At 45.4% G+C, this 27871-nt stretch overlaps 1 protein-coding gene across 1 annotated transcript; it reads left to right on the plus strand.

Moving 5' to 3' along the window:
- Positions 1 to 5462: 5462 nt before the first annotated feature.
- On the plus strand, positions 5463 to 27870 carry NAGS (N-acetylglutamate synthase). The gene is made up of 7 exons (XM_075347716.1): positions 5463 to 5866; positions 8845 to 9107; positions 11565 to 11778; positions 12677 to 12857; positions 21987 to 22158; positions 22453 to 22635; positions 27657 to 27870. Exons 1-7 carry the CDS (start codon positions 5549 to 5551, stop codon positions 27799 to 27801), a joined length of 1476 nt encoding a protein of 491 aa, XP_075203831.1. The 5' UTR covers positions 5463 to 5548; the 3' UTR covers positions 27802 to 27870.
- Position 27871: the final 1 nt, after the last annotated feature.

A 27871-nucleotide genomic window follows, 5' to 3' on the forward strand; every position in this document is an offset into this window, starting at 1 on the left:
ACGACCAGGTAAGTATGTGTGACGCTGCCGTAGCGATAATGTTCGCTACAGCAGCGATCACAAACAATCGCATGCGCGACGGAGGCGGGTACTTACACGCTCGCTATCGCTACAAATTGCTAGCGATATCGCTACCGTGTAAAGCCCCCTTTACTGTTGTCACATGACCACTGCGCACTTTCCACCTTAAGTTTGCAGTGCGAGAATTTAAAGGCTAATCAGATTACATCCTATGGCAGGTAAGGGCCGACAGGTTGTGATCTGATTGGCTGCTACGGGTGGCGAGTTTTCACACAGTGAGTATGCCTTCTGCTCCCTCTAAGCCGCTGTATTTCTGTATTTTTATTATGCTGCTCTAGGGTCGGCTGTCTCAAGTGGTGTCACATATTTAATGTACAGTATATGGATGTATATTTAAAAAAACAGCGTTTTATGTGGCCTTTTCAAAATAATACTGAAAAATTTGTCAATAGTTTGTTATTTCTTCTGTACATATGCCCCCATGATTGATGCACTGGTATAGGTTGGCCTAATGGGAATTCCAACCCTGGCTGAGATCAGGACTTTGTGGGAGCCATATCATCAGTTCCAGGACTCCTTGTTTTTCTTTACGTTAAAGCTACTTTTTAATAACATTGGCTGTATGTTTGGGCTCAGTGTCTTGCAAAATATATTAGGAGCCAATGTAACATTGATGATATTGCATGATGGATACACTGGTGAGCAAAAGGGCAACAATGTTTTGAAAATTTGACTTTCAGGCTCCATATCTCACAATCTACTACAGTTTCGAAGGTGATACTACCTTCATTTTATAGACAATCATCTTCGCCATCTCATACATAAATTTAACTTGCAACTATTTAGCATATGATTAGTTATGCCGATTCTTGTCATGTTACTGCATTGTTACTGTTTTGCTCCTGGTGGTGGAAAAATCTTTTTCTTCCTGTATACAAATTATAATCTGTTCTCACATTCCCTAATAGCTCAGTGTGTTAATAGGATGACTCATAAGTGAAAAGTCACTGATTCAAGTGAAAGGTCACTGGTAAGCCATGAAGATTTCCCAAGAAAAGAGAAATAGCATCATCCAGCTCATCGATAGCAGTTTCTCAGTCAACAAAATTGCCAAACTGCATCATGTGAGTGCCATGACAATTGGAAAAATGTGAAATTAAGTCCGTCTCTCCATTCAAAAGCGAAGAGGTGGACGTCCAGGCAAACTCTCAAGGTCAACAGGTTGGCCCATCACAAGGTCTAAGGCGGGCTTTGCACACTACGACATCGCAGGTGCGATGTCGGTGGGGTCAAATTGAAAGTGACGCACATCCGGCATCGCATGCGACATCTGATTCTGATCTGGCTTATATATCCTGAGTCATATTGCAATGGATTGTTGAAAATCCACTTGTGACTTTTAGGATCGCTACTTCCAATAGGTGGCGCTGTGCTAGAGTTTGTCTCCTTTACTGGAGAGACAATTTGTGTAAAGCCTAGATGATACGATTAACGAGCGCAAAATCGTCGTAATCGTATCATCGGTGCAGCGTCGGCGTAATCCATAATTACGCTGAGGCGATGGTCCGATGTTGTTCCTCGCTCCTGCGGCAGCACACAACGCTGTGTGTGAAGTCGCAGGAGCGAGGAACATCTCCTACCGGCCTCACCGCGGCTTCCGTAGGATATGCGGAAGGAAGGAGGTGGGCGGGATGTTTACATCCTGCTCATCTCCGCCCCTCCGCCGCCATTGGCCGCCTGCCGTCGTTATGACGCCGCATGACCCGCCCCCTTAGGAAGGAGGCGGGTCACCGGCCACAGCGACGGTCGCAGGGCAGGTGAGTACGTGTGAAGCTGGCGTAGCGATAATTTTAGCTACGCCAGCTATCACATGATATCGTACCTGCGACGGGGGTGGGGACTATCGCGTGCGACATCGCAGCATCGGCTTGCGATGTCGCAACGTGCAAAGCCCGCCTAACAGTTGTGGTGCAATAAACACGGCAGTGGAGGTGGCTCATATGATTTGTAATAGTGATAGTAAAGATGTCCATGCAAACACTGTGCTATGCACATTACACAAGTCTGGAAGGGTGGCCTGAAAAATGTGAAAAAGCCTTCATTCAATATCATCATAAGTAGTATATGTGATGTCTGTCTGAGTCCACTGGCTCAAAACGGCTCGGACAGACTAGGCACAAGCCACTCCGTTAGGCAGAATCCCAAGAAACCGTGACATCCTTTAACTCCTATACAGGGATTTGGATTTACAACAGGATCCAGGAGATTGCTGCCTGTGTATGGGATGCAGTCCAGAGGCACAAACCAGAGGCAGGAATGGTCACCAAGCAGGGTCAAAGCTGGTTGGTCACGAAAACAACAAAATCAGAATCTGTGAGAAAAGTTGGGGAGCCAGGTCAAAACTGAAATGACAGCAAAAATCGAAAGCAGAAGAAATGTCCAAAAAACAGTTCAAGGTCAAACAGGAAAACATCAATACAGAGCAGGAACACTACAAGACTTAACCAGGGAAACACGAGCTATATCTGGCAGCTCCCAGCAGAAAGCTGGAAGCTTAAGTAGGGTGCGATTATCACACTGTGATACCTTCTAATAGGCTGAAGCCAGGAGTTGACAACTTCAGCTGGACAGCACACACGCCCACTCTGTCAAACTGGAAATTACTGCAGGTTCCAGCCACTCTTACCTTAGTGAATGGGCAAAGCCTATTCTGTCCTTTGTTTCTGGCTCTGACTTGTCTTTTTTCATCAGCACCACCTAGAGAGTGAATATGGTAGTGCCTGATGATAAAAACAGATGTCACAGGAGCAGGCTGTGGCGGAGATGTGACAGTGTCAGCTTAAGTTTGCAAAAAAATACGAAAAGTGCACAATAGAAAATTGGAAACTGTTGATTTGGAGCAATAAGATGAAAGTGAAAAGACAATGGTAAAATAGGCTAACGGATTGAGAAATTGAAGGAACTGTCAAGTTCGGTGGAGGAAGCCTGATGATATAGGGTTGTTTCATAGCCGTTGGATACTGGACCAGGACCGATGGTGATGTTAATGCTGAGCTATATGTGAGTATTCTGTAAGACAAGTTACTTCATACACTTTAGTATTATGGGTATGAAAAGGACTACATTGTGTAGTACACCAACCTGAAGCATTCATCGAGGTTTGCAAAGAAATGGTTCAATGACAATTAAATAGAGGTGCTAGATTGGCCCCCACAGTCACCAGACCTGAACCCAATTGAACACTTGTGTGTACATTTGAAGAAAAAGCTCCATACATAACCAAGTGAGTCGATCAGTGTGGACCAACGTTGGAAACATGTAGAGGAGACTTGGGATCAGATTTCAGTCTAGACATGCTTGAATCTGATCGAGAGCATGAGGGAAAGAGTCAGGCAGTGCTGAAAGCCAAAGGTGGAATTACAAAATAATAAGTAAAATTTAGATTTGTTGGAGCAAAACAGTCACAATGTAGTGACATGACAAGAATCTGCATAACTAATGATATGCTACATAGTTGCAGGTCAGATTTATTTATGCTATAGTGGATGGTAAGATATGGAGCCTGAAAGTCAAAACTTCAAAACATTTTTACCCTTTAGCTCGTCAGTGTGTCTGTTTCACCATACTTCACTGTTGCCTACATTATTGTATCACTCTCTCTAGCCCTTCGGTGGGCAAATTGACTTATGAGGGCAGAGCAAAGTATTGTTATACGCAGGTGCAGGGAAAGGACAAAGATTGCCCGTGCATGCACACTACAATACTTTGATCTGCCGTCAGCAGGGCAGAGAGAAGTGCGTGTGCACAGAAGTGCAATGGAGGCCTCAGTGTGGATGACGTAGGACACGTCATCCATATGAAGCAGGGAAGGAGGATGGCGGTGGAAGGAAGATACGAGTCGACGAACCAAGACCAGCAACGCCTATCAGACCCGACCACCACTCAAGTGAGTATAATAAAAGCTGTTTTTTACATTATAGAGAGGCCTGCAATCTTATATACAGTATTCTAGAATGCTGTATATAAGGGCTCACTGGTGCTGGCCTCAACTTATAGAGGACAAATCTGGTAATAGGTTCCCTTTAGGAAGCGTAAGAAAGAATAAGAAGTTCTGGAAGTGATGATATGGTTCCCACAAAGCCCTGATCTCAATATCATCGAGTGTACAATTACATGGAAAGTCAAAAGAATTTGTGCAAACCTACATCCACAGAAGATCTGTGGTTAGTTCTCCAAGATGTTTGGAACAATCTAACAGTTGTGTTCCTTCAAAATCTGTATGCAAGTGTACCAAGAAGAAATTATGCTGTTTTGAAGGTAAAGAGCGGTCACACCAAATACCGTACTTGTTTTTGATTTCTCTTTTGCTTATTCACTTTGCATTTTGTTACTGCTATTTTGTAATATATTCTTTCTTTGCAGTAGTTTTTCCAGAGCTGCCTAAAATTTTTACATAGACGTGTATATACAGTACATATCTGTAAATAACTAGATAGATAGAAAAATCAAATGTAGAATTTAATGATAAACAATAGGCTATTTACTTATGACTGAAGATATGAATCTGCTATTTCCATTGCCACCCACAGTTACAGTTTGGGAATATTAGTTCTCTGTCACACATTTATCATACATTTACGGTATAAACACCAATCGCTAGTCAAAAAAATTACAGGCAAACTTTTTCATTTCGAGGGAGCTAACATTCAAGGTTAAATCCTAAAAGCTGCCAAAATCAGACTGCCCTTTACCCCCACAATTGAAACCTTGCAACGTTCTATCTCTGTTGACAGTAAATCATTATCAGTTTTATACTGATAAGAAAAAAAGTTCATTTTCAGCTGAAGCTGCACAAATGCTTGTTTTAGAGCTTTCATTCTGTGGATTTTCCATTACAAGACAAATATGTGCATTGAACACCTGTACATATGATTTATAGACTTAAGTGGATGCATAGTTTACATTGCCTGGGAAGACACACGACAATATAAAGGTTCTTCGTTACGTCATTGTTCTTCAGATGTCCGGATGATATTATTAATCTGACATGCCTATACGTGGGTGTTCAGAAAGACTCTTAGGTGTCACTAACCTCAAACATGCTATTCATCACCTGAGATGAGATACTAAAATCTGCAGATGTCAAGTATTGAAGACTATCAGGACTCCTTGACTTCCATCAAGATCATAGAAATTGGAAATTGTTAATCGGTTTGATCTTCTATGGATGTTAAATTTGATTGTACCATTTTAGGTTTTTTCCCTTATTACCACCCAAACATGGGCCGTATCTCAACAGAGGGATGTACACTTTCTTACAGACATCCACAGCATCTAGTCATCTCTGAAGCTAAAACCAAGCCCCACCTCCATTGATGTCACACAGCCTCAACCATATAAGCTAAGCTCTGGGAGTGAGACTGAGTCTTTGGACACAAAAAGTTGGCTGAAGAATTAGTGTAAACTAGTGCTTAAGACCTGGATAAAGGACTGAAAAGATAAAAGAGTGACATTGACCTAAGTCTCCATGACCGCCGTACAGGGAATTTCAAGATTGTGCCTCCGTCATTCTCGCTTCTTAAGTAGTGGACAAGGCTCTGTGCTTCATCAACGTGTTCAAATTAGAGATGTTCCCACCAATGAAGAACTAAAAAATGTATCTAACAAAAAGGAGACTTTTAAAGAATCAGGTGGCATGTCCTCCATGGTTGACGGCTCATTGCTGCGAAGGGATATTAGAGCTTTCCTAAAAGAGTGTGGTGGTACTCCAAGCGAGGCACGACATTGGCTTGCACAGTTCCAAGAGATGCATTCCAATTATCAAAAGGCATTTGCAGTTGTTGAGGTAAGTCCTACCAAATGGGTTGTTCTAAAAACAGCATCAAACCTGTTCACATATGTGTAGTATTGCAATTCATCCCCATACACTTCAGTGGAGCTGAGCTGCAATAGTATCCCCAACTTATGCCGCTATTTTAGCCTTCTGCGCAGCTTTTTAGTGTTAAAAAATTCACACCTGATGCAACCACTATAAGTCCATACAGGGGTAAACAGAATACACCTGCTTTGGAGGTGGAAATTGGCCTCCTTAACTCTTGGGTTGCACTAATATTTCCACCCCCGAGTCCATGGGACTCTTCAAGATCTGTTGCCGGTCTAAACTTTTCTAACTCAACAAATCTATCATGACTTGGCAAATAATGGAAGTAGTCCACAATTAAAAATGTGATTTTGTATATACCGTATGTATGTATGTATATGTATATGTATATATATATATATATATATATATATATATATACATATATATACACACACACACGATGTATATAAACTTCTCAGACTTTAATATATGCAAAAATGGCTTTGTCATTCAGGGCTAAGATCCTGGAAGGAAACAGTCCTGCACTAGATCAGCCACTGACTACCAAGCTACAGGTCTCCAGAAGATGGCATCTCACTCCCAGCTGGCCAAACATAAGATGGGAAGGGAAAATTTGAAAAAATATAATAATACATAAAATCATACGATGAGAAAATTTTAGAAGGACTCATAGACCCCTGAACTACCTTACCTTGCTGGTCAGCAGCGATGTATCACGTCCTAGGATCGTGCTTGCATTACAGCTGTGTCCTTCGGTTCTTTAACCTTTGCCACACAGGAATACACTTTCCTGCTATATTTGTGAATGTTTTAGAATTTATAAATGAACTTTTCTTTCACCTTTTGACCATTTGCTTTTTGTGCAGTCCAATGTTCCAAAATGAATAGACGCACCCTGTAACCTGATATGAAAGCAAATGGTCATAGAAATCCTCAATGTATCTAATATTGATTTCTGCTCTAAGAATTTGCCTTATGCAGATTTAGTCGCCATGTTCATAAACAGACGTAACATTTGGTGCATCAAGAGCTTAGGCGGGCGACGCTGCGCACCACTGCAAGTTCATTTTAAGATTGCGACATCTGTATATTATTGTAATAATAATAATGCCTAAAGAAAAACACACCAGTTAAAGTGTCCCTATAGATATAGCATTATTTATTAGATTATTAGGTCTATGGCCATTTTTAATCTGAAAACTCTTTACAAGTTGACCATTCTCCTTCTTGCATAAAAAAGGAGTAATGATATATTTATAAAATACTAAAATAGAAAATGGGACGCTAGATAATGTATTCTTAACCCAGGGACACTATGTGTAAAGGATTAGGAAACTTGGAAAAGCAGCTCCGTGGATATTCGGGTTCGCCAAATCTGCATGAACTGAAAAAAAAGTTCAGGTCGGAAACCAAACTTGACCCCAGACAACAAACCCTATAAAAGTCAATGGGGATGAGCTGTTCTGTGCTACAAGTAAAATGGTCATACTAAGGACTAGAGAGCTACAAAAGGAAGCAAAATGGGGTCAAGAGCAGGACAGTTATACATACTATATTTCCTGAAAGATAACATTGCAGTCAGACTCTTTTCCGGGCCTGTCATTAAGCTTCATGAATATTTGCTGCTTCCCCCTCCCACCCTCTGTGCCAGCGTCTGTGATTGGTTACAGACCAGATTGAAGTATTGTACTGTTAAAAGAAATAAATAATTTCCAAAAATGGCGTTGGCTCCCATCCATTTTTGATAACCAGAGTAGGTAAAACAGACGGCTATGGGCTGCAACCCCCTGCTGTCTGCTTTACCGTGGCTGGTTATCAATGCTAACCAGGGAAATCCCAATACCATTTGTGCAGGAACGCTTTTGGGAACATGACATGATATTCGCTCTGAATGCAGTACCCCAATATGGTGTTCCAGCCCACACACTCAAAAATGCCCCCCTGAGAAAGAGGTGAAGAATCAATGGCAAAAATCTGAACAGGATTTGACAATGAGACTGCTGTATACATCACATACAAGATATTGAGACTGCTGTAACGTATATATATATATCACATAAGAGACACCAATGCACCATGCATTCATTACGTATTTAATCACTGCAGCGCTCTGGATATCTGATTGGTGCCGCATTAACCGCTATCGTGGGCCCCATGCAGTCTGTGGGCTGTGGGTTGGACACCCATGAGATAGAATATGGATGTAAAAGGCTAAGCTATTATAATAAAAGTCCATACTTACTAACATTGCTTTTTGCCATAGCGGTAAAGACATGGACCGCACATCCAAAAACGTGTATACTGATCTATTGCGGCTAAGCAAAACTGTACAAAACTGAACATGAGGTTCCTAGTTAACATTCTGATAAGAATATATGAAGCCCACTGCCATGTCACCGCAAACCTCTCAGTGGGTCTCTAACCTTAATAGCGTGGCGCCGTGCACCTACCACTGCCACAGAGACAGTGCACCAGAACAATGAGCTGTTTGCAGAATCTTATAAGAAGCAACGGTAGGTAGTCTCATCTCTTGTCTCAAGTAATGAGAAAATCTACATATTTTACTCATGAATCAAAGTGAAAGATCAATCCAGGTAGAAAAAAGAAACCGATTTCTCTGATAAGATATATTGCAAAATGTCTTATTTTCATGTGTACTATTGATTTATAAAATAAAAATTAAAATGATGGTTACCCTTTAAGCTTCTCTTTTATGACATTATGCTTACAGAAATGTTCCATAGCTGTAGAGAAAGCCATGGACCACACACCCAGAGGTTATCTATTGATCTATTGTGGCTAAGCAAAACACACGTTCTTTGGGTGGAGTATCCAAGGTTTATCTGGTGTTAGAAACAGCACCACTTTGTCAGTTGCCCATGACTGGTATTGTAGCTCCATCCACTTGTATGGTAACTTATGTCTATGATTTCTCTTAGGTGGATGAAAACGTGTTCAGCTGCAAAAGGTCCCTGACCAGCGTCGCATTCGCTCTTGCCTTTCTCCAAAGGATGGATATGAAACCACTGGTGGTGATGGGGCTGCCCAGCACATACCGTGCCCGACCTTCAGCTCCCGATGCCAAGTCTTTGCTTGTCCACAACTGCCAAACTTTGGTGGATGCCATCCATACCAACTCCGGTTCTGCTTTGCCTTTTTTTAATGGAGGATCTGTGCTGACCGCTCATGAACAAGACGGCTGGTACTGTCTATAATCTACTATCATTGTCTAGCTCCTTAGTCAAAAGTCAGGAACCACATAATTACTCAAAACCAGTGGTCCCCAAATTGTGCCAAAACTATAACTCCGAGCATGTCCTGACAGCCGCAGATATTTGAGTGGTTCCCTACTTTTGATTCATCCTATAATGATATGAATGTGTTTGACTATTGGAAATAAGCAACTGGGAAATATAGTGCTTTGAAAAAGTATTCATACCCCATGAATTTTCCCAGATTTTTTCATGTTATACCCAAAAACTTAAATGTATTTATTGGGATTTTATGGTATGTAGTTTATCTACGTAGCAAGTATTTGCAAAGTGGAAAGGAAATGATACATGGTTTTTCTAAGGTTTTAGAAATACATATCTGAAAATTGTCACATGCATTTGTATTCAGCCGCCCCTTAGTCTTTTGGAGTATGACTCTACCAGCTTTGCACATCTGTAGTCTGACATGTTTTCTAATTTGTCCTTGCAAAATAGCACTGCTCCAGTGAGATTGGATGGAGACATCTGTGAACAGAAATTTTCAAGTCTTGTCACAGATTCTCAATGGGATTTAGGTCTGGACTGTGACTGGGTCATTCATACACATGATTGTGCTTTAATCTAAACCATTCTATTGTAGCTCTGGCAGTATGTGTAGAGTCGTTGCCCTTCTGGAAGATTAACTTACGTCCCAGTTTTAACTCTTTTGCAGCCTCTAACAGGATTGTCCTGCATTTAGTTCCATCCATCTTCTCATCACCTCTCACCAGTTTCCCTGCCACTGCTTAAGAAAAGCCTCCCCACACCAGGATGCTGCCACCACGTTTGACAGTGGGGATAGTTGTTTTCAGGGTGATGTGTAGTGGTAGTTTTCCATCACACACAGCCTTTTGCATTTAACCTAAAATGTTCTACTGCAGTCTCATCTGACCAGAGTGCTTTCATCCACATACTAGCTATGTCCCCTACATGGCTTTTTGCAAAGTGCAAATGGGACTTCTTATGGTTTGCTTTCAAAAATGTCTTCTTGACACTATTCCATAAAGATCAGATTTGTCTAGTATAAAACTAATAGTTATCTTGTGAACAGACTCTCCCACCAGCTACGGATCTCTGCAGCTTCTTCAGACTGACCATGGGCCTCTTGCTTACTTTTTAATTAGGACCCTCCTTGCTTGGGATGACAGACTACCTCATCTTGGTAGGTTTGCAGTTGTGTCATACTCCTTCCATTTTTGGATGATGGACTGAACAGTGCTCTGTGAGATCTTTGGAGCTTGAGCTATTTTTTTTTTGTAACCCAAGCCTACTTTACTCTTCTCCATAACTTTATCCCTGACCTGTCTGGTGTTTTCTTGGTTTTCATCATGCTGTTTGATCCCTAATATTCACAATCAAACCTCCGAGGCCTTCACAGAACAGCTGTAATTACCATATTTTTCAGATTAGAAGACGCACTTTTCCTCCCAAAAATTTTGGAGGAAAATGAGGGGTGTCTTAAAATCCGAATATAGCTTTACCTGGGGGTCCAGTCTGTGCGGCGATCAGGCGCCTGTAGCTCCGTGCAAGCGGCCGGGTACCTGTGCTTGCGTGCGGGTGGCAGCCGGGTACCTGTGACTGCGTACAGGCGGCAGTCGGGTGCCTGTGCCTCCGTGCGGGCGGCAGCCGGGTGCCTGTCGGTGCCGGCTGCCTCTCTGTGCGGGTAGGCGGGCAGCCTCCTATGCGTGCAGGCGGCTGTCCAGCAGGTTACCCTGTGTTAACAGTGTGTCCGCGGTCTCAGTTTCAAATGATGGTGCCGGGAGCAAGGGCGTGCGCAGATGGAGCTCTTGGATGAGAGCTCCATCTGTGAACGTGCCGCTCTGGGAGTCAGCTCGTGCGCAGATGGAGCCCTTGGATGAGAGCTCCATCTGCGCATGCTCCGCTCCAGGCACCATCATTTGAATCGGGACCGCGGACACTGACCGCCCCGGCCTGCTGCATCACTCATCCGCCGCCACTGCTACCGCCACTACTGACCCGCCCCAACTGTCCACCACGGACCCCACCGCCGCCAATGACCCGCCACACCTGCCAGCACAACCTCTGCTTCCCGTGAACCCGCTCACCACCACTGCTGCCCCCCTCCGGTAAGACAACACCGGAGTATACGGACCCCATTTTTATTTTTTTATGTCTAAATTTGGAGTGCGTTTTATAATCCGGTGTGTCTTATAAAGTGAAAAATACGGTATACAGATAATAAATTACACACAGGTGGACTCAATTTACTAATTAGTTGACTTCTGGAGGGACTTGGTCACTCAAGAATTTATTTAAGGGTATCAGACTACAGGGAGCTAAATACAAATTCTCATCACAATTTTCAAGTTTATATTTAAAAGATGAAAGGCCTAACTTGTCTTCTTAATCATTGCATGGGGATATTTAAGATGTGATTTTTCTCCTAGTTATGGAACAGTGTCGACAGTGGACATTGACCTCCTCACCTGGTGCCTCAACTCTGGCAACATTCCCATCATCTGTCCTATCGGAGAGACTCCCTCCGGCCGTTCTGTTCTTATGGACTCCTTGGAAGTAACCACAAGTATCTCACGGGTCTTGAATCCACTTAAGATCATTTTCCTCAATACAGCTGGTGGCCTGAAAGACCTGAGTGAAAATGTAAGGCACATCAAAATCTTACCTGAAATGGCTCAATGATCTAGTGATGGGGCAGGTCTAAGGTGCATATTTATCATGATGAGCCAGTGAAGGAATCGAATGAACAATGCCTTAAAGGGGTTTCTCAAGATTATAAAAACATGACTGCTTACTTCTAAACACAGTGCCACACATATCCATAGGTTATGAGTAGTATTGCAGCTTAGTCACATTAATTTTCATGTAATTGAGATGCAATAGAGACACAATCTGAGGACACGTAGCACTGATTCTAGAAATAAGCAGCCACGATTTTCGAATCTTGGACAACTTCTTTCAATTGCATGTTTACAAAAGGGGAAAGTTACTTCTCACTTATCCACAGGATAACTGCTAAATGTCTGATTGCTGAGGCTCCCACTGATTAAGCCCACCAATCACTAGAATGGGGTCCTGATCCCTCACTCTTCCAGGATTGTATTGAGCCCTGCTGCTTCATTATTTATGGCACTGACAAAGCCGAGTGTGCTACTCGTGTCAGTGTTCATGTATGACCCTACCACTTCACTCCTGAAAGAAGTGAGGAAGAACAATGAATTGGGACTCCATTGAGTATTCAGTTCTTTTTTTTTTCTTAAATCCACCTTCCAGTCCCACAGATCTGGGCATATTTATTTATTGCAAATTTCTATTGTCTTTCCAAAGGGGTGTGGCTCACAGGGTAATTATTCAGGACTGCCTATAGACAAGCCTTCAGGAAATACTGAGCCACGCCCCTTTGGGAAAAATAGAAAATGTAGCAGAGCAGAAGATGTTACTTATCAATTTCTTTTGGGCTGAGTATGATTAGTGTCCAATGTAATGAGATAATTTTACCTGCCCCACCTGCACTATTGTGTAACCTCACTATAACCCACAGGTTGTAGGACATGTCAATCTTCCAGCAGACTTGGAACTGATGAGGAACGCAGTATGGATGAGCGAGAGACAACGCCAGCAAGTGACGGTCATTGTGGATCTCTTGAACCGCCTGCCTCCTTCGACCACTGCTGTCATCACTTCAGCCAGGACTCTACTCAGCGAGCTATTCAGTAACAAAGGTAAAAAAGCAAATTAGTGTACAGATGTAGCAGAGCTGGATTTGTAATTTACAGTGCCCATATACCTAGGATAGACATTTGCTGAACTCTTCTTCTCCTACCCAAGCTAAGGAATCATGTGTTTTCAATGCAGAGAGAGAAGGAAGCCAACACTTACCTTCCCCTGGGAACAATCTTCCTCCATACATGAGTTAGTTGGCTGGTTCCATGTTACAAGGAGGTTTTTGTGAGCATCGCCAACTATCATGGCGGCGTCAGGATCTGTGGAGACTACATATTCAGAAACTCTGCCTGCTAACTTTTCTGATGTCTGTTATTACCACAAGGAGACTCTGGTTTCGACCCACAGACTTGTAGTTCACAAGCAGGCTAGCAAGTTAATCCATGCTGGGCTGCTTGTTAACCTCCTTTGATCATGTGTTGTAGGGGAGCCAGTTACATTTGCTGCTCCCTTCCTATATATGCTGGCTGGACAATTTCATTAATGCCAGCTATAGCTAGTCTACACAGGTCTCTAGAAGTGGTGGGATCCAGACTTACTGGTGGATTTATTGCTGTGAGTGGTTGTGGTGTTATTTGTCCATTTGTTGCTGCCTTACCTCTCTTGGTTTTCTCCTTAGCTTTTTACTGTTTGTTCCTGTGAGATTGCAGTATGTCCGAGTTTTGTTTTTACCCTGTCTGTTTTTATCTGTGGTGCCATCACACTCCTGCCCCTTCCTACCCTGGGTAAGTGGGTGGACAGAGTAGTTCTGGTCAGAATAATATCCAGGTCTCCTTGCATGAGGGTACAGTATAGTTTCTCCAATAAAACATAAGCGATCACTTTCCTTTTTTTGTTTGGATGTTGCCGTTTTTTGCACTAAATTCATCAAAACGGCATATCCAGTTAAGAAATTTTGAGCAAAGTGATGATCATTATTTTTGTCTAACATTTTTTGCGATATTTTAATGAAAAAAAAAAAATCCCATTGCCCAAAAAGTGCAATTAGGCTCTGTGCCCACGTGTGCGTATTGCATGCAGTTACGCTGCATTCTGCACTGCAGCGTAACTGCATGCGTCCTGCGTCCCGTCATCAATCTATGAAGATTGTGCATAATCCATGCCCATGTGGCGTTTTAGAACGCAGCGATTTGCATGCTGCCAAAGCAACATGTCACTTCTTTCGTGCGCTTTGCATGCTGTCTCCATTCTGTCTATAGGGAGAGGCAGCATCCAGAGCGCACAAATTCTGCCGTCGGCAAAGTTTCAGAACGGAGCTTTTCAGCTGCTCTCTGAAGCGGACATGCAGTGACAAAACGCTGCGCACACACGTGGGCACATAGCCTTACTGTAAAATATCTAAGGTCATGTGCACATGTTGATTATTTGGTGAGTTTTTTACCTCAGTATTTGTAGCCAAAACCAGGAGTGGAACAATCAGAGGAAAAGTATAATAGACACACGTCACCACTTCTGTATTTTTTACCACTCCTGGTTTTGGCTACAAATACTGAGGTAAAAAACTCACCAAATACTCAGTGTGCACATGACCTAAAGCTTAAAATACACTCCAGGGGAAGGGACGCTACCACATTTGCCATAAATTTTGCGACTTTTCACAAACTTCTGAAAATCCTAAGCTCAGACAACAATGGCGAACATAAAAAAATAGGCAAATGCATATACAATACTCCTAAAATGAAAGCGAAATTAAAAGAATTAAGCACAAATCAATAACAATTGAATAACACAAAAACTAAACAAAAAAACCTAGAGTAAATGCAATAAAGCACTAAGTGTATGGACACCTTACATTTAAAGGGGTATACCCATCTCCAGGATCCTATCCCAATATCTAGTAGGTGCAATAATAATTATATCCGCAAATACCTCCAATTAGAAATGTAGTATAGTTTTTCTGATTCACTATGTCGCTTACCTCAGGTTCAAGTCATTGCAGGACCTTAGATATCCATGGTTACAACCACGAGTAGCTAACTGTGACTAAATGTGTGGTTGTAACCATGGATACCCAAGAAGCTGCAAAAAGACTATATTACTTACCGGTAATGAGATTTTCCAGAGTCCACGACAGCACCCACGAGAGAGGGATCTGCCCCCTTCAGGACAGGAAACCTACAGATAAAAAGGGGCGGTCCCCCTCCCTCATCAGTTAGTTTCAGAGAAATGGAGAGGAACCGCCACGAATTAGTAATAAGACAAGAAAAAATTATAACAACCAAACCCAAAGGGTGAAAAAGCAAAAGGGTAGGGGTGTAAAGGGTGCTGTCGTGGACTCTGGAAAATCCCATTACCGGTAAGTAATATAGTCTTTTCCTTTCGCCACGACAGCACCCACGAGAGACTTGGAGAGATAACACACTTAGGGAGGGACCACCATCTGAAGAACCGATCTCCCAAAAGCAAGGTCTGAGGAGGAAGAAAGGTCCAGCCGGTAGTGCTTGTAAAAAGTAGAAGGAGAGGACCAGGTGGCAGCCTTACAAATACTGTCAATGGAGACATTTGCCATGGCAGCCCAAGATGAAGCCATCACCCTAGTAGAGTGAGCCTGTACAGGAGACGGAAGAGGCTCTTGTTTCAACTCATATGCAACAGAAATGGCATCCCGCATCCATCGGGCCAAGGACTGCTTCGTCACCTGACGACCACGTCTGGAACCCTGAAAGGCAATAAACAAAGCCCTATCCTGTCGCCAAGGGGCTGTCCTAGAGATATATGCTAGAATAGTTTCCCTGACGTCTAGTGTGTGAAACCGGCATTCCTCCGGTGTGGTAGGGGCAGGAAAGAAGGAAGGAAGGATGATTTCTGCATTCCGGTGAAACTGTGTAGCTACTTTAGGCAAATAAGCCGGGTCCGTTTTGAGAACAATATGATCAGGAAAGATCCGAAGAAATGGAGGATCTACAGAAAGAGCCTGAAGATCGCTAACACGACGGGCCGAAGTGAGTGCAACTAAGAGGCAGGTTTTAAAAGACAGCAATTTGTCAGACGCCGAGGTGAGTGGTTCAAAGGGTGGACGGGTTAGGGAATCCAGAACGAGAGTGAGATCCCAGGGGGGCGGGCAGGTAAGACGAAGCGGCTGACCTCGGTCACAGGCCTTGATGAAACGCATGACCCACCTATCCCCAGCTATATTTGAATTATAAAGGGCGCCCAGAGCAGACACATGAACTTTAAGGGTACTGACTGACAGACCCAGATCCCGCCCAGACTGGAGAAACTCCAGAATAGAAGAAATCGGGACCACAGAAGGTGAGGCATCAGGAAATGAGACAAGGAACCGTTTCCATACCAGACCATACTGACGGGTAGTCACCGGTTTTCTACTCTGCAGCAAGGTATCCACCAGGCGACTGGAAAACCCCCGGGAGTCTAGTAACGCCCTTTCAAATTCCATGCCGTCAAGTGGAGTCCCTTGACGCGTGGATGCAGGAAAGGCCCCTGTGACAGGAGATCTGGTCTGGATGGGAGAACCCAGGGGTCCGTCACTGACATATGTCTCAGGAGGGAGAACCAGGGACGCCTGGGCCAGAAGGGAGCGATAAGGAGAATGCGAGCCTGATCTTCCCTGATCTTCCGAAGGACCGTTGGCAGAAGAATTATGGGAGGAAAGGCATAGGCAAGGCTGTACTGCCAGGGAACTTGAAGGGCATCCAGGACTGTCGGCTGATCTGCCCTGTTCAGGGATCCAAACTGTTTCAACTGCCTGTTGTCTCTGGTAGCAAACAAATCTATAACCGGGAGGCCCCAGTACTGTACGATTTGAGCAAACACTTCCTGATGCAAGACCCATTCTCCCTGATGGAGAGTGTGACGGCTGAGAAAATCCGCCTTGACATTGGCCACCCCTCGGATGTGTACCGCCGAGAGGGACAATAGATGAGTCTCGGCAAGTTCCAATAGGTGAACCGCCGTGGACATGAGGGAAGACGACCTCGTCCCCCCTTGGTGGTTGATGTATGCAACTACCGTCTGATTGTCCGTACAAAGCCGTACATGTGTTCCCCTGAGGAGGTGAAGAAACGACATCAGGGCCTGAGAGACCGCCATGAGTTCTTTCCGGTTGGAGGACTCGGTTAACTCTTGCTGGGACCAAAGACCTTGGGTCATAGAGTCCCCCAGGTGAGCCCCCCACCCCCAGGGACTGGCGTCCGTCGTGAGGACACTGGTGGGGTGAACATGCCATTCCTTCCCCTTGGTTAAGTTCTCGTCCCGAAGCCACCAGGTCAGGGACGCGCGTGCAGTATCTGTCAATATCAGAGGACGATCGAGGGACCCTGGATGGGATCTTGCAGCTGCCAGGACCTCCCACTGTAGCTGTCTGGAGTGAAGTTGGGCCTATTGGACAGCGGGGATACAGGAAGTCAGGGACCCCAACAGAGACATTGCGGAGCGGAGAGAGAGTGATCTGTGATTCTGTGCGTGTCGTACAATCCTCTGGATTTTTGCCATTTTGTCCGCTGGGAGAAAACAACGCTGTTGACGTGAATCCAGAAGCATGCCTAGGAAAGACTGAAAAGTTGAGGGCGTGAGTCTAGATTTTTGGAGATTCAAAAGCCACCCAAGACGGCCCAGAGACGACATAGCATTATGGAGATGGAGAGAACATTGTGCCGCCGTGCTACCCACAACCAGTAGGTCATCTAGATAAGGGATTATGAAAGTCTGTTGCTCGCGTAGGTGAGCCGTGACCTCTGCCATGACTTTAGTGAAAATCCGTGGGGCGAGCGAAACGCCGAAGGGCATGGCCGTGAATTGGAAATGGTGAACAGAATTGTGCATAGAGAGTGCTACCCGGAAGTACTGCTGATAATGTGCGTGAACCGGGACGTGGTAATATGCATCTTTGAGATCAAGGACCGCAATGTAGCAATTGGGGTAGAGCAATTTTATGGTGGTCAGGAGGGATTCCATTTTAAAATGTCGGTATTTTAGAAAGAGATTAAGCTTTTTTAAATTAATTATGGTCCGAAACGACCCATCAGGCTTTGGTACTAAGAAAAGAGGGGAGTAAAACCCTCGGCCCCTCTCCTGTAATGGGACTGGCGCAAGAACCTGCTTTTCTACCAGAGTGAGGACTGCCGACACCAGTGCGCTATGTTGACCCTCCGACCTCCTAGTGGGTGTAAGACAAAACAATCGAGGAGGGAGGGAAGTGAATTCTAACCGGAGACCATGAGAAATCAAATCCAGTATAAAGGAGCTGGAAGTGATGGCTTTCCAATGGGTTGCAAAAAACCTGAGTCTGCCTCCCACTGGAAACCCCCCATCATTGTTTAGGGAACTTCCTACGGAAGGAAGAATTTCCGAACAGGGCCCCCTTGGACCCAGAGGCAGGGTTGTCCGATCTATCCCTGCGGTCAGGTCGGGTGGGCTGGAAACGACGTTTGCGATACGGGAGCCTAGAAGGAGGAGCAAATGCATTAGGGAACCCCTTTTTACTATCACCCGCCTTGGTGAGTATGTCATCCAGCTGAGGACCAAAGAGGAACTCACCCTCACAGGGAAGTGCACACAGTCTCGATTTTGAGGATGTGTCCCCTTTCCACGATTTTAGCCAGAGGGCTCTCCGGGCCGCATTAGAAGACCCTGCCGCTCGGGCCGCCAGGCGGACAGAGTCAGCAGAAGCATCTGCCAGGTAGTTAGCCGCGTCTTTGAGTAAGGGTAGCGAGGAAACAATCTTATCCCTGGAGGTGCCTGACTTAAGCTGCTTGTCTAAGGTATCTAGCCAGACTAAAAGTGACCTGGCTGTACATGTTGCAGAAATGGCCGGTTTCAGCGCCCCTGCAGAGGCTTCCCAGGTTTTACGCAGGAAGGCGTCTGCTTTACGGTCTAGAGGGTCTCGCAGAAATCCCATATCCTCGAAAGGCAATGCTGATTTTTTGGAGGATTTTGCTACCGCCACATCCACCTTTGGTACTTTGCACCATTGGGACAAGTCCGCATCATCAAAGGGGTATCTTCGTTTTGAAGAAGACGGAAGAAACCCACGATGATCCTGTTTCTGCCATTCCTTGCGAACAAGGGTTTTTAGGGCCTCATTCACAGGAAAGGATTTCCTTTTCTTCTGAGTGAGACCAGCAAATAAGGTATGATCAGCTGATTTGGGGATTTTTACTTCTGCAACACCCATTGTTGATCGAACGGCCTTTACCAATGCGTCCATCCCATCCAATGAAAAACATGCCTTTCCAGCCTCGTCAGAAGAGGATGAGGTAGAGGCTGAAGAAGCATCACTCTGGCTGTCAGCTGAGTCAGAAGATGGGGGGAAATCATGCTGGCGGTGAGATTTCTTGGTTTTCTTAGACCCTTGAAGGGACTGAAGAGAAGCCTGAATTTCTGTACGGATCAGTTCCCTGAGGTCCGGAGGGGGGTTGGTAGAAGCGGAAGCCTCCCCCCGAATGGCTTGGATACAGGACCTACAAAGCTTCTGTATATAGTCTTTTGGGAGGGGACAGGCACACAGAGGGCATTCCTTATTATTAGCTTTAGCGGTGCTTTTCTTAGGGCCCTGGAACAGAACCGGAAGGGAACATCAGTATAGGGCAACATTCACGAAGTTCACTCACCCATACCAGGACAAGAACGGATACCGGCTTTGGAGGAGGAGACGAATGCTTTGTCCGGTCCTTGGAGGATGCAGAGTCCTCGTTCCTCTTACGACCCGTGGAACTCCTGGTGTCACTGGAGTCTTTACGTCCAGTATCCCTGGACGGAGAAGTGTCCCGGGATGGGGAGGCGCGGGGACTTCCCATCCTTGATGTGTAGAAGCTGAGTAACTTCTAATAGAAAGGAAGTCCGCTTCTTAAGTCCAACTACTCCTGCAGTTCCGGTCACGCTGTGCAACGAGCACTGATGCAGCAAGTCCCGGACACGCCCCCCATCCCCCGCGCGCGTACACGTTACTGCAAGCACGTGGTGCAGGGGGAGCGCCAGACTCACCGCACACAGCAACTCACCGGTCAGTCGATTACCGCATCCAGACACGTCGTACGTCAGGAGGAATCCACGAGTCTCTAAGCCATCCATTCCTCCGGAAGTGTCCGTCCACTTCCGGGTCCCTGCAGGAGTTCGCATGCGAGCTGACGTGGCAGTTCCCGGACACGCCCCCTGCACATGCTCCGTCCGGAAGAAGCTGGAAGCCGCGGTAGCACAGGGAGAGTCACCGGTTTACCACGAACAGCCTAATTACCAGCGCGGTCCTGCAGGCGTCATTTCCCAGGAGGACAAGTCCTATCGAGGGAAAGAGGACGAGGTGCACCGGAGGATGGAGTCCACGAGGGGAGCTCCACCGACCGTGCTTCTGGAATCCTGAGCTCCGCCGTTCCCTTAGACACCGCACGGACTCCTAGACCCAGGTATGGTAGGTTCCGATCCCTTCAGGACAGGAAACCAACTGATGAGGGAGGGGGACCGCCCCTTTTTATCTGTAGGTTTCCTGTCCTGAAGGGGGCGGATCCCTCTCTTGTGGGTGCTGTCGTGGCGAAAGGAAAACTCTAATACATGCCCTTATTATCTCCTGTCTGGATTATTGCAACATCCTGCTCTGTGGCCTCTTTTCTAACAGTCTCGCACCCCTACAATCTATTCTAAACTATGCTGCCCGGCTAATCCACCTGTCCCCCCACTACTCCCCGACCTCTCCTCTCTGCCAATCCCTTCACTGGCTTCCCATTGCCCAACGACTCCAGTTCAAAACACTAACCATGACATACAAAGCCATCCACAACCTGTCTCCTCCCTACATCTGTGACCTAGTCTCCCGGTACTTATCTGCACGTAACCTCTGATCCTCACAAGAGCTCCTTCTCTACTCCCCTCTCATCTCCTCTTCCCACCATCGCATCCAAGATTTCGCCCGTGCCTCCCCCATACTCTGGAATGCTCTGCCACAACACATCAGACTCTTGCCTACCTTGCCAAGCTTCAAAAGGAACCTGAAGACCCACCTCTTCCGACAAGCCTACAACCTGCCGTAACCCTCAGTCTGATACAGCGCCGCACAATCAGTTCTACCCTAACCTACTGTATCCTCACCTATCCCTTGTAGACTGTGAGCCCTTGTGGGCAGGGACCTCTCTCTTCCTGTACCTGTCTGTGTCTTGTACTGTTTATGATTATTGTACATGTCCCTATTATGTATACCCCTTTCACATGTAAAGCGCCATGGAATTGATGGCGCTATAATAATAAATAATAATAATAATACCTAAGGTCCTGCAATGCCCTGAACATGAGGTAAGCGACATAGTGAATCAGAAGAGCTATACTGCATTTCTAATTGGAAGTATTTGCTAATATTATTATTGTTATTACACCTATTACATATTGGGATAGGATCTTGGAGATGGGAATACCCCTTTAAGCATCTTGGATACTACATGGCGCCCTCCACATGTCCTACAATCAAGCAAAGCCTTGATATATGCCAATGTATGTAAAGTGCTATGGAATTAATAGCGCTATATAAATGAATAAAATTATTATTATTATTATTAATTATATACTCCTATGTTGAACCCACATTTGTCAGTAGTAGAGGTCATTGTATAGGAGCCCAAAAAGCATGCAATGCCACTGCATGCAATGCATATATTAACACTTATATTTCAGGATTGGGGCCGCAGACACTGTGTGCGCATGGTGCCCTTTAACAACAAAGGCCACATTTAGTCTTCTGTTGTCTTCATGGTATTCATCTTAAAGGAATTCTAAATGTTACATCATCTCCTTCCAACACTCACTGGGACCATTGATCGTCCTATCAGTCAGCCATTGCATATGGGCGAGGCGATAGCATCTTCCATACTGATTATGGTATAACACCCCAAAGTGCCTGCTATATGCAAATATTAGGTTTTGTCTAATGCTTGACTACATCATGTAGGAATCCAGATTTTTAGGAAAAAAGGTGAAGAGGCAATATTGGCATCTGACCTCTGCCACCCCAAAGACCCCACTGTCAGATACAAAGAAGCATAATAAATGGCACTTAGTAGATGGGGCTTTAATTTACACCCTGGAGAGTAGGACCAAATGACAACCTCACTTCTGCTCCATCAGTAGATGAACGTGCGGCTTCTTCCACCAGACATCAGTCTTGACTCCTCACCTTGTGTCTCCCATAGGTTCAGGGACCCTTTTCAAGAATGCAGAACGTATGTTAAGATTCGATTCCGTCCAGGACATAGACACCGAACGCCTAATCTCCCTGGTGAACAGATCCTTTCAGAAGAAGCTGAAGGAGAATTATATCAGCGATGTGGCAAAGCGACTGCACTCGGTCTATCTATCTGAAGGGTAGGCTCAATCTGTCCCTCAATAGCGACACCTTGTTTAGGACGGAAATGGGTGGATGTACAGACATTATAATAAAACTGGTCTTTCTTTGCCAGAATAGCTCCCCTCTTGTCCATGGCTAACAGTATTGCAGAACATCGTTACTCTAATGACTGATGACAAGTTGCAATAGCAGACACAGCCATGTACAAGAGTGCCGCTGTTCTAAAGAACAAAGAAAGTAAACAATGCTTTTATCGAAAACCAAACTTTTTATTAAGGCCACAATGAGTAATACAATAAATGACCCTACAGGTATAATGCGGCTGCCATCATCACCACAGAACCGGTGCTGGGAGGAACGCCCTACCTGGACAAGTTTGTGGTCAATTCTGGAAAACAAGGACATGGATCCGGCCAGATGCTGTGGGAATGTGTGCGACAAGACCTACAGACTCTGTTCTGGAGATCACGAGCCACTAATCCTATTAACCCCTGGTAAGTAGAGGTTGGTCAGGAGACAACTACAGGGTAAGGCCTAAGCCACACGGTGAGAAAATCGGTGCGAGTGGAGTGCGATAAAACACCGCAACCCACTTGGACCAATTCTAGCCTGTATCAGCGCACATGAGCGATTATTTTCTCAGCCCTACTCGGACCGAGAAAACAATCGCAGCATGCTGCGGGTGTAATGCGAAACTCTTTTATCTCACACCCATTCAAGTGAATGGGGCAAGAGAAAAATCGCACTGCACTCGCGGTACACTGGTGTACCGCGCATGCAGAGCGAGAATCGCAGTAGCCGGCTACGGAGAGAGGGGGAGAAATAGAAATCCCTCTCGACCCTCCTCTGTGCCGGCCCGCCCCTCGCAGCTGATGTCCCCTCCGCTCGGTCGGACCTCAGTCGCATGGATACTAGCCTGACACTCGGCACCTGCTGTGCTGCTAGCGCGAGCCGAGTGTCATGCGAGCATCTCACTAGTGCCCCGTGTGGCCCCGGCCTTAAATATATAATATCAATGTAGTTTAGGTTGGCATCATATTTCATTTCATGGTCCATGTATAGATTGTAATTTCTGGACCAGGAGTGGATGTTCTGATCCTAGCCTCTTATATATACAAAATATCACAAAAAGTGAGTACACCCCTCATTTTTTATTATACCTTTTCATGGGACAAGACTAATGATATACAAGCTCTCAGGTGTGAATGGGGAGCAGGTGTGTTACATTTGGTATTATCACTCACACACTCATACTGGGCACTGGATGTTCAACATGTTCCTCATGGCAAAGAATTCTCTGAGGATCTGAAGAAACAAAAAGAATTGTTGCCCCACATAAAGATGGCCTAGGCCAGTCATGGCGAACCTTTCAGAGGCCGAGTGCCCAAACTGTAGCCCTAAACCGAATTTTTTTTTCTGAAGTGCCAACACAGCAATTTAATCAAATCGATTATACGGAGTATAAATATTTAATCGATTTTAACCTTACCTTTGCTGTCTTCTCTCCTCTTCAGCAAGGGGGCATCACGCTCATGCATACTTACCACACATTGAAGCTGAGCCTCTCCCGCTGCCCGCTCCAGACACAACAGTTGGATTAGGCTAGGTTCACACTTCCGTTGTTTTAAATCCGTTAGGTCCGTCAGCAACGGATCAGGATTTCACAGGATTCCTTTCTGATCCGTTGCATCCGCTGATCCGTTGCATCCGCTGTGCGTCCTTTTTTGACGGATCAGTCATGATCCGTTTGTGTTTGGGACAGCCCAGTGGGTGTGCCAAACATGCTGGGCATGCTCAGTAGAGCATGACGGAATCCAGCGCCATAGACATACATTTCAAGCATGATGAACTGCGGTGGATTCCTGCGCGGTGCGTCAATTTTGACGGCCAGAAAAACGTTACATTCTGCGTTGCTCCCGCCCGGCGGACAGTCAAAAAACGACTGAACGTGACGCAGCGGATGCAACGCAAGGTCATCAGTTGCAATCCGCCACTAATACAAGTCTATGGGACACAACGGAATCCGCTAAACGGATAGCGTTGTTTACCATAGCCGCGGATTGTGACTGATACATTTTAACGGAAGTGTGAACCTAGCCTTAATCTTTATGGAAAAAAATACAGAATATTGGACACACAGACAATTTTTGGCATGGAATGCAATCAGATTTCATCCTGAAATCCACATCTATATTTCAAAGTCTGAACATCTCGAAATCCCATAAAGACATATGAGTTGCTCCCCTCCCCCTTCATTATGTAGTTATGTCCCCCCCCTTCCTGGGCCACTTCCTGGTAAACAAGTGCCCCCATCCTGATATATATTTCCTACATTCTGGTTTATTTGTCCCCATCATGGCCCCATCCTGGTAAATGTTCCCCATCCTCACATGTACCTCATTCTGGCATGTTCCCACATCCTAGTAAATGTACCTCATTCTGGCATGTTACCCCATCCTAGTAAATGTACCCCATCCTGGCATGTTCCCTCATCCTGGTAAATGTACCTCATCCTGACATGTTCCCCCATCTTAGTAAATGTAACCCTTCCTAGTAAATGTACCCCATTCTGGCATGTTCCCCCATCCTGGTATGTTCCCCCATCCTGGTAAATGTACCTCATCCTGGCATGTTCCCCCATCCTAGTAAATGTACCATTTCCTAGTAAATGTACCCCATTCTAGCATGTACCTCATGCTGGTAAATGTACCCCATTTTGGCATGTACCTCATCCTGGCAGTTATCCCCATCCTGGCAGTTTCCCCATGCCAGCATGTACCGCATCCTGGCATACACCTCATTCTGGCAGTTTCCCCATCCTGGCATGCACCTCATCCTGGCATGTTTTCCCCCATGCTGGCATCCCCCCCCTTGTATGTTGTCCCCTTGCTGGCACTTCCCCCCACCCCCTGGCATGTTTTGCCCCCATGCTGGCACTTCTTCCCCCTGGCATGTTTTCCCCCCATGCTGGCACTTCCCCCCCTGGCATGTTTTCCCCCCATACTGCCACTTCCCCACCCCCATGGCATGTTTTGCCCGCATGCTGGCACTCCCCCCTTACCCTGGCATGTTTTTGGCCCCATGCTGGCACTCCTCCCCCCGGGCATGTTTTTGGCTTCATGCCGGCACTTCTCCCCCTGGCATGTTTTTGGCCCCATGCCGGCACTTCTCCCCCTGGCATGTTTTTGGCCCCATGCCGGCACTTCTCCCCCTGGCATGTTTTTGGCCCCATGCGTCGCTGGTTCCTCAGTTCCCGCGTGCCCACAAGCGTCATTACGCCGGCGCTGCAATCTGACACTCCCGATGTCTCCTAGGCAACAAGCCTGCGGCCTAGGAGAGGAGTGTTGGAGCGGGGAGAAATGTCTCCTCTGTTCCCACACAACTTTGAACTGCCAACACCATCGCGCCAGCAGTTCAAAGTGGCTGAATGAGGAGACAGCGCGCGTGCTGACAGAAAGGGCTCTGCGTGCCCAGCCTGGCACGCGTGCCATAGGTTCGCCATCGCTGGCCTAGGCTATAAGATCACCACCATCCTGAAACTGAGCTGCAGCACAATGGCCAAGACCGAACAGAGGTTTAACAAGACAGGTTCTACTCAGAACAGACCTCACCATGGTCGACCAAAGAAGTTGAGTGCACATGCTCAGTGTCATATCCAGAGGTTGTCTTTTTAAAATAGACGCAAAAGTGCTGCCAGCATTGCTGCACAGGTTACAGGGGTGGGGTGGGAGTGGGGGGGTCAGACCATATGCCGCTCACTGGATCAAATTGGTCTGCATGGCCATCATCCCAGAAGGAAGGTTCTTCTAAAGATATAATAAAATATTTACAAAAATTTGAAGGGTGCACTCACTTTTGTGATATACTGCATATAAGACTGCTACTTTTGGCCAGGAGACCAGTGGCCATTCCAGAAATGGCGATCTGCACATGGACTGTGAAATGCAGGTGTGTGAAGCCAACCTTAAGGGGATTAGAAAATCTGGCTACTTTCTTTCAAAAACATTGGCACATTTGTCTACAGGTTGTGTCTGGTATCTCAGGTCATCCTCATTCACTTTAAAGAGCATCAATCTCCAGGATTTTCGTATACAAGCTAAAGCCAGTGCTATACTAGCACTATCAGGCTAAGTCTCTACATACCTTTAGTGGTCAGCTCGGATGTTTAAGTTTTGAAATCCAAGAAAATAAAGTTTATAAAGTCATCAGCTTCTTGAGTGACAGCAGCTGAGGAGCAGATCATATATTCAGTTATCTCCTCCCCCTCTTAGAATTAGCATAAGTATTATACAATTCACTTTGTCTCTTGCAGGACCTGTGGTGCGGTCATACCCATGTGACCTGGTATGCAGCTTTGTTGGCTGAGGCCCCGCCCCTTCTGGTCACATGGGTATGACCTCACCACAAATCCTGCACGAGACAAAGTGAGTCGTTTGTATAATACACATGCTAATTCTAACAGGGGGAGGGGATAACTATAAATATTTATCTGATCCTCAGCTGCTGTCACTCAGCTAATTTTATAAGCTTTACTTTCTTGGATTTCAAAACCTACACATCCGAGCTGCTGACAACTAAAGGTATGTATAGACTCAGCCTGATAGTGCCAGTATAGCACTGGCTTTAGCTTATATACAAAAATCTTGGTGATTAGTTCCCTTTAATATGGCTGATCTGTAACACCAGACAGTAGTGACAGACCGGTGTGTCACCATTTCTGGAATAAAGCAGCCATGTTTTTCTAATACTAGACAACCTCATTTACATTGAATGTTAATTAAGCAATCAAAGGGGATATTATTTATTATGCTTTGCTTATACAGCACCATCATACTCCACAGTGCTTTACAGACATCAACACCACTGTCCTCATTGGGGCTCACAATCAGTTACATAATTAAAAGTGTTATGGGTCCCGATGGAAAATTTAGAGAAGTGCCCCATCTGCATGTTAGTCAGATCTGTGGGCCCCTGTAGTAAAATTTCCCGTTCTCTAATAATGGTCTCATCCCATAATGATCCCTATTCCATAGAAATGGCACTCATCCTGGCCTCTTCATTTAATAATGTCACCAAATCTGGTCCCTTCCTGTAATAATGGCCCCCATCCTGGCCCCTCCCTATATTACTAGTCCGTGTTCTGGACCCTTCATAAAACAATGATCCCCATCCAGGCCCCTTCCTGTAATAATGTCCTCCCATCCTGACCCTTTCCTGTAATTATTTCCTCCATCCTGGCCCCTTCCTGTAATAATGTTCCCCCCCATCCTGACTCCTTCCTGTAATAACGTCCACCATCCTTGGCTCCTTCCTGTAATAACGTCCACCATCCTGGCCCTTCCCTATATTTCTGGTCCCTGTTCTGGACCCTTCATATAACTATGATCCCCCATGCTATCTGCACAAAACTTGTATGGGTAATATACATTCTGGGAAGTGTCACCAAGGACTGAGCAATAATAACTATCCGCCACATCTTAGTATATGACTTACACATGTTTTTCATTTCATGCAGGTATTTTAAGAACAGTGACGGCAGCTTTTCAAACAAACAGTGGATATTTTTCTGGTTGGGTCTTGCGGATATCAGGGATTCCTATGAACTGGTAAACCATGCTAAGAGCCTGCCAGATTCCTTCTGCAAGAGTCCAATGTTATGACATAGACTGATGCCACCTGCTGAACAATCACCAGTACTACAGCAATACCAAATACTGCCAAATAAAAGTC

The sequence above is a fragment of the Anomaloglossus baeobatrachus genome, chromosome 5 (assembly GCF_048569485.1).
Source record: "Anomaloglossus baeobatrachus isolate aAnoBae1 chromosome 5, aAnoBae1.hap1, whole genome shotgun sequence".
Taxonomy (NCBI): domain Eukaryota; kingdom Metazoa; phylum Chordata; class Amphibia; order Anura; family Aromobatidae; genus Anomaloglossus; species Anomaloglossus baeobatrachus.